This window comes from Alligator mississippiensis, chromosome 4 (assembly GCF_030867095.1).
Source record: "Alligator mississippiensis isolate rAllMis1 chromosome 4, rAllMis1, whole genome shotgun sequence".
Lineage (NCBI taxonomy): Eukaryota > Metazoa > Chordata > Crocodylia > Alligatoridae > Alligator > Alligator mississippiensis.
Genome location: NC_081827.1, coordinates 152,329,865 through 152,342,415, shown reverse-complemented (window position 1 = coordinate 152,342,415; position 12,551 = coordinate 152,329,865). Strand labels below are relative to the sequence as shown.

At 47.8% G+C, this 12,551-nt stretch overlaps 1 protein-coding gene across 1 annotated transcript; it reads right to left on the bottom strand.

The window, feature by feature from the left end:
• Positions 1–510: 510 nt before the first annotated feature.
• Positions 511–10,250, bottom strand: G6PC1 (glucose-6-phosphatase catalytic subunit 1). Its single transcript, XM_006266359.4, has 5 exons — positions 9,943–10,250; positions 6,675–6,784; positions 4,316–4,421; positions 2,453–2,568; positions 511–1,891 (listed from the first exon to the last, which is right to left on the bottom strand). The coding sequence occupies exons 1-5, from the start codon at positions 10,170–10,172 to the stop codon at positions 1,380–1,382; spliced, it is 1,074 nt and encodes a 357-aa protein (XP_006266421.1). The 5' UTR covers positions 10,173–10,250; the 3' UTR covers positions 511–1,379.
• Between the last annotated feature and the right edge of the window lie 2,301 nt (positions 10,251–12,551).

The window sequence follows — 12,551 nt, the reverse complement described above, 5'->3', positions numbered from 1 at the left end:
TCTCAGATATGTTTTTGGATTGAGTGCCCAGGCATGACCGAGAGTTCATATCTGTCAAGATTCATTTGTGGGATAGAACTGAATTACCAACATCTACAGAAAAGTGGAACTTCCCTAAGGATTAATCCTGTACAATGTCCTTGACTATGTCTGCTTGAAGAATGAGACAAAATGCTCTGCTGGTCAGCCCCACTATGAATGTCATTCATATTCATAGTGAGGTGGCCAGATGAGCGGAGAGTGAACTGCTTTGATTAGCACTCCATGAAGCAAAAAACAGTGTAATAAAGAGGAGTCACTGTGATGGTGAATGGACCCATGATAGCAAGACTCTTTTTCCTCTCTTGCCACTACCGTACACTGGGAATATTGGGCAGCATTGTTGAGGGGACAGCATAGGGAAGTCCAGAGCTATTTCTCCCTATGATTTATAATGGATTAACAGTATCCAAAGTGAGGGCTGGATTTCCCTGAAGCAGGGGAGCAATCCAAACACCTTACCACCTCTGGTGACGAAACCACCTCAGGATTTAATAAAATGCCCTCTGTTTACATATAGGTACACACGTATACATACTGCTTTACACACAAGATAACTGCTAGGCACTAGGTACTCAATGGGACACAGAAGCTGGCAAGCCCCAAGGCTGGTGGCACATAGGAGCTTTTCTGCTAAGATTTTTATACTTGGTCTCTAAACATCACTCTCCTGCAAACAGCCTCTGGTCCTCAGTGAGGAGCTATCAGATCAATCATCCCAATAACATGCAGGCATAAGTACCCTCCACCCCCTGGCAATGCCAATCTCCTCACATGACAAATACCAGGGGAGGGATAGGGTTAGCTTGTGTCACCTTGAGAGTGCAAACAGAGCTGGGATGACCTGCTAGGGAAATTGTGATGGCTGCCAGGGGCTTCCACCTGCTACAGTCTGGTCCCAGGGCTCCACTGTTCACCTTATCACATATGCCATCCAAGGGACAGGAGAGGAGCTGTATCTAGTGTCCCTCTCATGGCAGTGGGACTTGCTGTGCATGCAGCCTGCATATGAATGTATCCCAGTCTCTAAACTTTAACCTGCATCATGAGATCAGTTCCATAGGTGGCAGTTCTGCTGTGTAAGCCAGACAGGGACTTCCCAGGAGCCACACGGGGCTGGTCCCAGGGTGAAGTCAGCATGTGCAGATTTGGTGATAAGAAAGCAATGGCCATGGCTGGGTCTAAGCCAGCATCTTCTGTAGCACTGGCTGACCCAGGACTCACTAGATCCAGTTCTGGCACTTGTACCCAGACACAGGTGGGGGGACCAAGAGTCCTAACTTTCTGTTCATGGGACATGGCACCCATGATGTATATAAATACCCAAGTTCCAATTCCTTTTATACAGCTTTCTTATCCTGTTGGCTCAGGACCTGAGAGATGCAGAAGGGGATGAGACAGACAGCAGCCAGGGGCACAGCTGCACTCTTGCAGAAAGACAGGCCATAGAACAGCAGCTCCACCTTGGTGGGCGGTTTGAAAGAGTCAAACAGGTGCAGAACAACAAGTGAAGCCATGATGCAGCTCAGGCGGAAGGCCAGTTGTTGGCCCTGCTTCCCTTTGCAGCTTTCCATGTACATCTGGGAGTGGAGGGCCAGCCCCAACCCAAAGAGGATGCCCAGGTTCCGGAGGAGGCCAGCAAAGGGTGTGGTGTCAATATGAACCCACTCCGGCTGGTCACACCACCTCTTGGCTTTCTCCAGGGTCCACAGCAGGTCAACACCAAGAGTCTTCAGCAGCAGGTAAAAGCCCAGGGCAAAGCTAAAAAGGAAAAGGGTTGTGCCCAGGTATCTCCGGAGACTGGCATTGTAAATGGCGTGGATGTGTTGGAAAGCTTCAGCCACTGCCATGCCTGCAGGGAGCAGAGGGTGAAAGGAGAAACAGCCAGTCAGAATAAGAAAGCATAATTCCTGGGACACGCAGCTCCATGATTATCACTGTGGTGTCATGTCATCCCAGGGAATAAGTGGTATTCAGGTGGCTGTGCCTATTCTTAGCATGGTGAGAAAATATTATTTACCTACTTTAGGCATTGACATACTGTGTTCTCCTCTCAGAGTCCCAAGCCTGCTGCACATGTATACCTCGAAACAGTATTTTTTGGCCAGGAAAACCTGCCAACCATGATAATTAGTCATGTATTGTTCTATCTGTGTGACCTGGATCACTATGTTGAAGTGCCTGGAGGCTACAGGCTTTCCAAAGACTTGTACCATAGTGTGTATTCTCTGGAAAGGCAAATGTAGTAATTGCATAGCAAACTTGGACATATGCAGCTTCATGATTATCCTCATATAACCTAATATAAGTGATTAGTACTGCCCAGGGTATAGGCTATGTAATATTGCAGGTGGACGTGGTGGCCATCAACTAGAATGCAGGAAGAGAAGGCAGCTCTTTTGACTGTACTGACCTGAGATGACCCCTGCAATGACTTGATGAGGAAAATGTGCAGCAATGAAGACTCGGGACAGACAGACACAGATCTGTACTGCCCAGAACCCTGTCCACAACGCCGTCCGCAGAAACCTGCAATGGGGAGACAGTTCAGTTAGTGGCAAAGCCAGTGGGATCAGCAAAGCTTGTTCTTGCTCAGGGATGTAGGGACACATTTCCTGCAGTGTCTGGGTAGGAGCAAGAAGGCTGGGATCTCTGAAATGCCTCCCCCTGACAGCAGGGTAAAGGGTCACAACATAAAACCCTGACAGTCACTGATTATGGCACTACTAACCCACAGAGAAGGAAGCTTGGGGAGGTCCAGGGTTTGCACTCCACAGCCAGGCCACATACCACTTTTAACACACATTAAAAACATCTAGGGGCAGGTTTCCCCAAAGACTCAATGTTAGCTTAACTCTGCCAGTAACAACAGAGATCCCACTGACTTCAACTGGGACAGAGTTCAGGTAACACAAAGCACTTCTGCTCCCACAACCCAAGTGGGGCCTCAGTCAAAGACCATCAGAGTCAACAGAAGGACTTTGAGCCAGGCCTTTGTTCAGACTATACCGCAGAAGGAATGATTCTGTCCCAGTACAAGGGATCCAGCTTGTAGGAAGTATGAGCTGTGATTCTCTTTGGGTGTGTCTACATGTTGCCATGCTTTACTACTTCCCTTTGGAAGTAGTAAAGCATGGTGCAGTACAGGTGGTTACTGCACTGTGTGCATGGCACACAGGTAAATTTTGCCGCTACATCACTGTAGCAGCACACCATACCCAGGGATGCACCGCTACAGCGACATAGCTGGCGATCTCATGTAGACACGTGATTGCTACACTGTGGCATGCCATATGCCACAAGGTAGTGCACCCTTTTGCTATGGCCTTAGCTGGCCTAGCTTCCAATGCCATGGGTGCTTGTGAAGCCCTTACTAGCCTTTTAAACCTCTTGCTCAGCACTTACATGTTGGCCTGTAGGCAAGCATTTGCATACAGGTATATAGCTGTGTATGAGAGAGCCATTGTGCTGCCTGCTTCCTGCAACAGAAAGTTCTGCTGCTCAGCTACATGATGCATGAAGGGCATTGACAGAAGTGATGGTTTGTCACACGATGAAGCCCCTGATGTGCTCGACTGCTGTGCACTGACTCACATGCATGGCTGCAGAGCGCTTTAAAAATGCCAGATTGCATAACAATCTGAAGCTTCATTACATGAAGGTTCAGATGAAGATGCTCCAAAGTGGAACATCTTTATTAATATCTATCAATATGCACCAGGAGCAGAGTTGGGCTGAAGCAGCCCAATGCTGCCCCTGTTGCTGACTGCACAATGGGAAGGGGAGAAGGGAGGGGAGAGACTTCTGTGTAGGATTTGCCCAGCCTGCATTGGAAAGTGGGGCAGGTGGATTTGAATCTCCCCACCCCTCCCGAGGTGGGGGTGGGCTCCAATCCACCTGCCCCACCCTCTAGCTCAGGCTGGCAAACCATCTGCTCCCTTCCTCTCCCTCCCCACTCCCCTCCATTCTGAAGACAGCACCAGAGCTGGGAAAGGGGAGGGGGAGGGGAGAGCAGCTGCAGACACATATCCACTCCAAACTGCAGCTTGATCCCCCAACCCCCATCCCCCCAACCCAACAGCCAATGTTTGCTGGGTCAAGAGACCACTAACTCATGGCACTTCCTGCAAAGCACCACGAGTTATAGCAGGGAGCTGCACATCTATCAGTGCCTGAAAGCTCACTTTCTTTTACTGGTTCAGAATGCACCTTCCCCTACCTTCAGGGCTACCCTCTACACTGAAGATATGAGACTGACTGTCCAAATGCTGCTTACCAGTATTTAAATGTCAGCTGTTTCTTCCCCACAACAATAGAAAGAATGGCTGTCACCATCACATAGTAAACTCCTGCTGCACCCATTGCATGACCTGAGGGACTTCCTAGAGGAAAGAAAGTGCCCATATTAGCTTTTCTCTGGTTGTTCTTTGCACTTTAGAAACATTCCTCCCTGAAGACTAACAGCAAAGACTGCCCAGGCTTCTAGGATCCCTCAGCTGGAAGTCCAAAAGCCTGCTTTGCAGCACAACAGCAGCCAGTTCCAGCAGGACACTGGGGATTCATCAGTGTAGGGACAGGCACTGTGAGAATCCTCTCCACTTGTAGCATTCGGAGTGGGGGAGAAGAAGAGGAACTCTTACAAATAAGGCATTATTTGTAGGGGGGAAATGTGGGAGGGGTCTCCTAGGCCATCAAGTCCAGGCCCTTGCATTTGCAAGCAAATGTTAACCACAGAAATCCCACAAATTGCCACTTCAACACCCCACTCACAGCTATGAGGCAAAACATCTGGAATCTCAGTGACAGTCTACCCATAACAGGGGTAGAAGCAGGAGAGACCAGGGCACTGCCAATGCTCTGCTACGGCAATGACAGGGCAGCAGATTCTACAATATCCAAGATCCCAGATATGCTCAGAAGAATCTAAAGGAAGGACTCTCCCCATACTACAGAGGGAAGGGAGAATCCTCCACAGACCCTGCCAGTCTGATCTAAGGAAAAAATCCTTCCTGACCCCATATTTGATGATCATTATGGTCTTCAGTAGAAGAACAAATGTCTAAGTACAAAATATGTAGTTAAGTATTTCAGCAAGGGAAATAAGCCTACAGCACTATGACCACTCAGAGCAGAGACAGCTCTGCAAATTCCCCAGGGCCTGTGGTACAGTCCCACACAGATATGGCAGTGCCAGCTCTGTTCATGCACTGGGGACCTGGATGGAATCACTGTAATATTTGAAAACTCCTTGTCCTTTAGGCAGCCTGAGCCCCCGCCACCCTCTCCCCCCAACCCTGCATATACATTAACCAACCCACTAAACCCCACTGAATATCATCCCATCCTACAGAAACTCAGTGAGGGTAGTAGCTACAGAAATAGTACCCAGCAGAAGTTGGGATTAGACTGCAGGAGGTATAGCCAAAGGCCAAATCCAAAAGTACCTCTTTGTCCCCTAAGTATCACCTACGTAGCAGTGTATGGGTGATTTTTTTGGTGCTTATGCAGATAAAAGTTCTGTATGCACCAGTGTAGCTGTGCCTCCCTTCTGCACAGTCTCAGAAAGCTGCACTGTGACTGCCTAAGCTTGGGGGTGAAAGAGAATCTTCCGAGTGCCTGCATAGTGCCAGGTAACTCCTGAAACTTTAGTTGGAGAAAAAGCCACAGGTTGTAATTATTTGACACCAGAAGATCCATCCACCTGTTAGCCCATTAGTAAGGTACTTGCCCAAGGAGCAGAATACCTAGGCTCTGGGCCCTTCATAGCCAGAAGGGGTTTGAAACTCCATTTTTCCCTTCCTAGCAAATGATTCTAACCACTAGGCCACAGACTAGGCACAGACTACAGTGCGCCTCTGGAAGATGGCATGCTGGGCAGTCAGGAAAGGGAGATATGTGGGGCCAAGAAGTAAAGAGCAAGCCAAAGGGAGCATGACTCAGTGAAGTGGATGCTGTGATGGAAGGGCTCTGGGTCTATCCCCCTTCTTCTGCTGGGCAGGAATTCTCCCTTCACTATGTACTATTTGACCCAATGAATGCAAGGTGCAGAAATTTTGAGGAAGAAGCCAGATGCCAGGACCTTCTCCCTGACACTGAGTGTCCTTCCTTTACTAAGCTTCTAGGCTAAGAGGTTGGATGTTCCCTCTCACTTCCTCACCAATTTTAGTTCAGGATGTTTCCACACAGATGGAAATAGAATCTAAAAGCTATTTAAGTGCCAAATGGCATTTGGCCCTAAGTGACTTGCTTTGTCAGAGAGTCTGTGGCAGAGCAGGGGATTAAAACCAAGTCTCTACCAGCCTAGGTTAGTGCCTGGTCCTCTGAAATCATTCTCTCTCTCTCTCTGTCCATCCCTGGAGAGACATTTCTTTGTAATAGTGATATCACAGGCCAGCACTTATGACAGCTCTTTGCCTCACCCTCATACATATATGGATTTCTGAAGCCAGCAGCTTGAATCATGAACCTTTGCTCTGCATAGAGATATTAATAGCCCCCCATTCCTTCCCAGGGCAACTGCTCAGTTGGTTGGCACATGAACACTTTCTTCCATATGCTACCCCCTGGCATAAATTGTGGTGCACAGTTCTACTCCTTTACCCCTCTCTCTAGGTAAGTTTTAGAAGATGCCTCACCTGGGCCAGTCTCACATGTGAGAGGGAACTGCTGGATCACAGGAGCAGAGGTGTTGTCATAGTAATTGGTCTCATGGACCCACCAGTAGGGTCTCTGCCCAAAAAGGATCCTGAAACACAAGAGGAAAGGTGGCTCTAGTTGTCTTAGATGCACAAGAAGAAAAGCAGGCTCAAACCCCATCACCTAAGCCCTGGCATGCAAGCAGAGACTGGAGAAGGGATGAGGGGGCCAAGTTTGGGGTAGTCACACACATAGGGTCCAAGAAAGACTTTGAGAATAGTGTCATAGAGAAGTAGGGCTGGAAGGGACCTCAAGAGGTCATCTGGTCCAACCCTCTGCCTGAGAAAGGATCATGTCTATCCAAACTGTCCTATGTAAATGCATTGTCTAATCTCTTACAAAACTACACAGTCAACCCTGACAAGACATAACATCCTAACCAGCCACAGATAAAGTCAGGGGACCACGGTGACCAATATCCTGCTGCTGCTGCAAAGGTTGTTAAAATACACTTTAGAAATTACATACCCTGGTTTACATACTCTCTTTCCGTGCATCAACTCCTCAGGGAAACCAAAGCAGCTAAAATGGGAGGGGGGGGGGACACGGAAAAAAGAAAGAACCACCTCTGGTTTCTCCAAGTTTACATTTTCTAGCTAATAGCAATAAATGTGCTGGCAATACTAAACACACAGACACCTCCACCTTCCCAACATACTTTGTACATGTCCCCTCTATACATGTATGTGTCACCATGGGTGGATCTCAGCTTTTGAAAAGCAGGGGTGTGAGTGCATCCTCACATATAATGCAACACGTATTTTCTTCCAGGTAAAAATAAACTAGAAGCTTTCCTAATATTCTAGGGCAGCGGTTTTCAACCTTTTTTCATTCATGGACCCCTTTGGAAATTTTGAATGAAGGTGCTGACCCTTTGAATATTGTGTGGGTATTCACCAACTTTTGATTGATCACAGTCATCCTTTGTGGACCCCTTATGCATAGTCGGCAGAGCCCCAGGGGGGGTGGATCACAGGTTGAAAGCTACCATGCTAGGGGTCTGGGGCCATATTGTTCAGTTTAAGATCAAAGCAAAAACAAATCTAACTTCATTGGAATGTGCATTAATTTGCTCTAGCCTATATCATAAAAAATGACAATAAACTAGGTAAAAATAATCAAAGGATGTTGTTGCTTTAGTTTTGTTGTCATTAGAATTAAATGCACATCTCTTTCAGATTCGTAAAACAAATTATAGCCTTCTTGTGCATCTTGACAGTGAAATAAGGAGTTCAGAAGGAATCAGGTAAATTAATATAGGCCATGAAGTCAAGTGACTCCCCCGCTGCTCCTTGAATAGAAAAGCTGCTGTCACTGCCGCTGCCAGCCAGTTGGTTTTAAATTTTGGGTAGACCAGGAATCAAAGGGGGTACAACTGCGCCCTCCACGGATCCACCCCTGTGTGGCACTGGGCATTCTCCATATCTCAGGGACCAGAAGTTGGCAGCATGAGCAAAGAGGCCCTGACAAGCTCAGAGCTGCCATGGACTTTCCCTTTTCCACCTCACTCAGTGCAATGCAGAGGCATGCAACTGGGACCAGCAACTACACATTCTATGTGGTCACTTGTGAACCCTTTCCCACTCCCTTCACATGGGTCTGACCCTGCAGCAGGACACAAGTTTTAAAACACTATCAGTGAACATTAAAAAATAATAATTATTTACATGACTTTATAGAGACTGAAGAGAGTGTAGGACCCGGCATATGGTAGTTACATGGTACTTAATTGGTCTAGATGGATGCAAACTAGGACTTGCCATTAGTCATGCAGCCTGCCTTAGCCTGTGGCATAGGGAGTTAAGAAGTTCCAGTGCCATAGTGTCATAGGAAGCAAGGTGAGACCCCACACATGGTAATTGCATGGATACAGAGTTGTAAGGTGGCTAGACATACTGAGACAATGGTTTTAGCATGAGGTGTACAGTTGCTGGGGTGGGGAAAATTCAAAGGTATTAAGGCTGCTTACAGATGTAAAAAAACCCCCAAAACAAAACAGTGTTTTATTTAAACTCAGCATGCTCCCATGCCGAGCCCAGCACACGCCCAGAAGAGGTATGGTGTTAGTTTGACCTGACTCACCCAACTTCTGTATAGATTGGGTGCTTCAGCAGGGTTTTTCTGGTGCTTGTATCTAATAGCTGACTGAATCACCTTTAAATAAAAATGCCAAAAAGCCCTGTTGAGGCTTGTGAGCTATACAGGCGCTGTGGAGTTGGGTAGAACTGATGTGTTGCCTCTTCCAGTAAAGTGTGTTTTTTGGCGCTGGGGGAGGGGGGTGGTTCAAATTTGTCAGCAGTCTTTTTCAGTTAGTGGTGCCTGAGGGCAGTTCTCAGTTCAACCCCTCTGTCCTGCTTCTGCCTGGTGGTTTCAAGTAGCTATCTTCATATTGGCTGGCCCATGATGTTTACACTTGATAATAGCCAAAAAGCCAAGAAGCGATCATGCAGGCATTGCCCAAAGATGGGAAGGTCTCCCAGGGATACAGCCTGAGACCCTGTATATGAACTTATCCATAGGTTGATCATTGCTCCTAGCTCATTCCGCTACATACCTCTTTTGACTCCCATGGCAACTTCACCAGCAGATAGATGCACACTAATCTTTTCCCTACTGGGATCCAGCCCCAAGATGACACCAGCTCTGGGGAAGAACAATGTCCTTAAAAAATGCACCTCTGAAGTAAGCAGGGTTGTGCCCAAAACAGTGTCTGGCCCCCCCAAACACACTTACCTCCTTGCCCATACCCACCCCTGCTCTATGCCCTTTTCTATCATGAGCTACAAACAGACTCACTTTTCTCTAAACAGTGGTAATGTAAGAAGCTCTAAGCACTCTGCATCCACCGATCTCAGTGCCCTTCACAAACCAAGGCAAATATTGTCACCTTGTTTTACAGCTGGGGGGAAATGAAATCCGCTTAAGAGAAGCCCATCTAGAGCTAATGGCTGCATTAATCCCATAAAATGAACAAGTAAAGCTAGTTCAGGTCTTCACTCTGCTGCTGCTTTGGAAGGAAATTTGCATCCTGAAAACTTGAAAGAGGTTTCCAAATTTGCTTTGGAAAGCTCCAGTCTGGAGCCACCTTCAACCTGCCTGGCAGTTCATAGAGAAATACACCTTGGCAATCATCTCAAAGGGACAAGCAGGGATTAAGCAAGTGCTCCTAGTACAGCAGGGCCAGGCACAGCACAGCATACTACTCACCACTTAAAAACCAGGTTGAGCCAGTCCCCAATCACGGCCACCCAGATGAGCTTGATGCCCACTGTCTCACAGAGGTGGAACCAGATGGGGAAGAGGATGAAGAAAGTGTTTCGCAGGTCAGCGGCAAAGGAGACAAAGAGAAACCAGTCCTGGGCACCCTGGTAGTTCATTTGCAAGTAGCGAGTGGCCTGAACCCCTGCATCATGCAGGACATTCATTCCAGCCTCCATTCTTGTCTCCTGTCGGCACCTCAGTGTCAGCAGGAAGCACAGAGTGACTTTGGTCTCTACTGTGCTCCGGCTGTTCTCTGGCTTGGATTTATACCCTGTGAGGCTTGTTTGCAGCCTGTAGGTCACTTGCTCCAGCACTGATCTTTGGACCCAAAAAACACTTTTGTCAAAGGTGCATCACCGGGAAGGAGTTGATGCAAACATGTTTGGAGAAACTTACGTAAAAGCGGAAAAAAAGGGCTGACAAAAACAGAACGTTGTGTGCCCTGCTCTGCCACTGGGCACTGTTAACCCTTTGCAGCACCAGGGGCCTCCCCATGCTGGAGGAACAGTTCAGGTAAACGAGGCAGGATTGTCCCTTAAAGCAAGTACAGCGTCCCACTCTGTACCCTCCATAATTTTTGCCGACTCCTGATAAGATTTCCTGGGTTTCCAAACTTCCATAATATCATTTATTTCCTAATGAAGAGTTTCAGATACAGACATTCACTGAAACTCAGCGGGTGTGTCTACACATCGCCATATGGTGATGTTTCTACTGCACCGTGTTTTAGTACTTCCTTTTGGAAGTACTAAAACACAGCACAGTACGAGCTGTTATTGCACCATGTGGGCAGCACATGCTTAGATTTTGCAGCGATGTCACTGTAGTAGCGTGCTGTAGCTGGGGAGTGTGCCACTACAGTGATGTAGCTGGCGATCACGTGTAGACACATGTGATTCCTATGTTGCTGTAGTGAGCCGCATGGTGATGTACTGCGTCACTACATCACTGTAGGGTGACACGTAGACGTAGGCAGTGAAACTCTGAACCATTTAGATCTCAATTGTAGATATTTCTGTGGATCTCTACTGCCTCAAGCCTGCAGTAGTGCAGCAGGCAAGATGGTCCTTGGGTAATTCAGCACTTCCCCGACTACAAGAGTGATTTGCTTTAGGCTGAGCTGCATTTATGGAGTATAGAGTTGCTACAAGTCACATCCAGTGCTCCTTGCTGAGCTCTGCAGGATATTCTGCACAAGCAGCTGAGGGTCCCAAACTACCTCAGGACAGTTTATTTTCCCAGCATCCACCAACTTGCTCTATAAATTGCCTTCATGTCTGTATAGGGCCCTGTCATTATGTACTTGCAATCTGCAGACCCCACCATGGCATCCCCCACCAAGTGATGAAAACCACAACTTGGGCCTTTAATCATAAGATATTTTTAAGATCTTGAGACCTTTTTAATAATCCATTTTAGCCATTTCCCTTTGCCTTGCAGTTTCAGGATCCTTTAAAGTCATATTTCCCAGCCTGCTGGGATTTTTGCCTTTGTATGTAGTGTGGGGTTGGGGGGGAATGGCTCTCTTCTTTGCATCACTTGAGTGTATTTTAATAACACTTGCAAGTGCAGGACACTGATAGTGCCCTCATCCTCCTGCTTTACTTGTGGCAGACTGGGTGGAAGGCAGCCAGGAGCTGGAGTTGGAGCTGGAGCCCCAACTTCTGCAGCAAAAGCTGCCCAGCTGCAGCTTCTCTCCCTTCTCCCCCACCTCGCTTGGCCTCCTAAGAGCAGTGCAGCAGGGGCAGGAGCAGGAGCAGGAAGAGAAGGAGCCACTGGAGGCAGGGAGAGTGAGCAGCACCAGGGCACATACTACTGCACCAAGAGCAGCCCTGCTGGGAAGCAGCTGGCTGGGGCTGGGATTGTCCAGTGGGCACTGATGGAAGTGCGTCATGGGCTGTCTAGGGCAGGACTTGGTCCCATGCAGAGCACTGCAGGGGCAACCATGGGCTGGACATGGGGGAGAACTGCACCTGCACTGCACCGCCCAGGCAAGCTCTGCTGCATGTGCCCCCTGCCCACCCCACCCCCCTCCCTTCTTCTCCCCCCCCCCTGCCAGTTCCTAGCACCTAGCACTCAGGCAGCCCCTCACACTTATATCCCGCAGCCCCCCAACACCCCACATCCCCTCCATATCCCCTATCCCTCCACCTCCCCAGATGCACGTCCACACACATCCCCATGTACCTACCCACACACCCACCCCCCACACACAGTATACAAGAGTAAGACTTTATTTTGAGCTATTATGCATATACACTCCTCAAAAACATATAAATCAGGACTAAAATTATTTTTCAAAATAAAATTAAAATGTGATAGTAGTAGATGTTTGATTTTAGTATACTTTTTAAAATCTATAATTTGTTTAAATAATATCTTCTAAAAGATGTATGTGGCCCTTGACAGGTCACCAAAACTCATTAAGTGACCCTTCAGCCAAAATAACTGCCCACCCTCGTAGCAGGGCAACAGGATTGTTTTGCAGCTTTAGAACTAGCTTAGCCAAGTGCTTCTATGGGATGGCCTGTACAGAGGTGATCATGCCCAGAGAA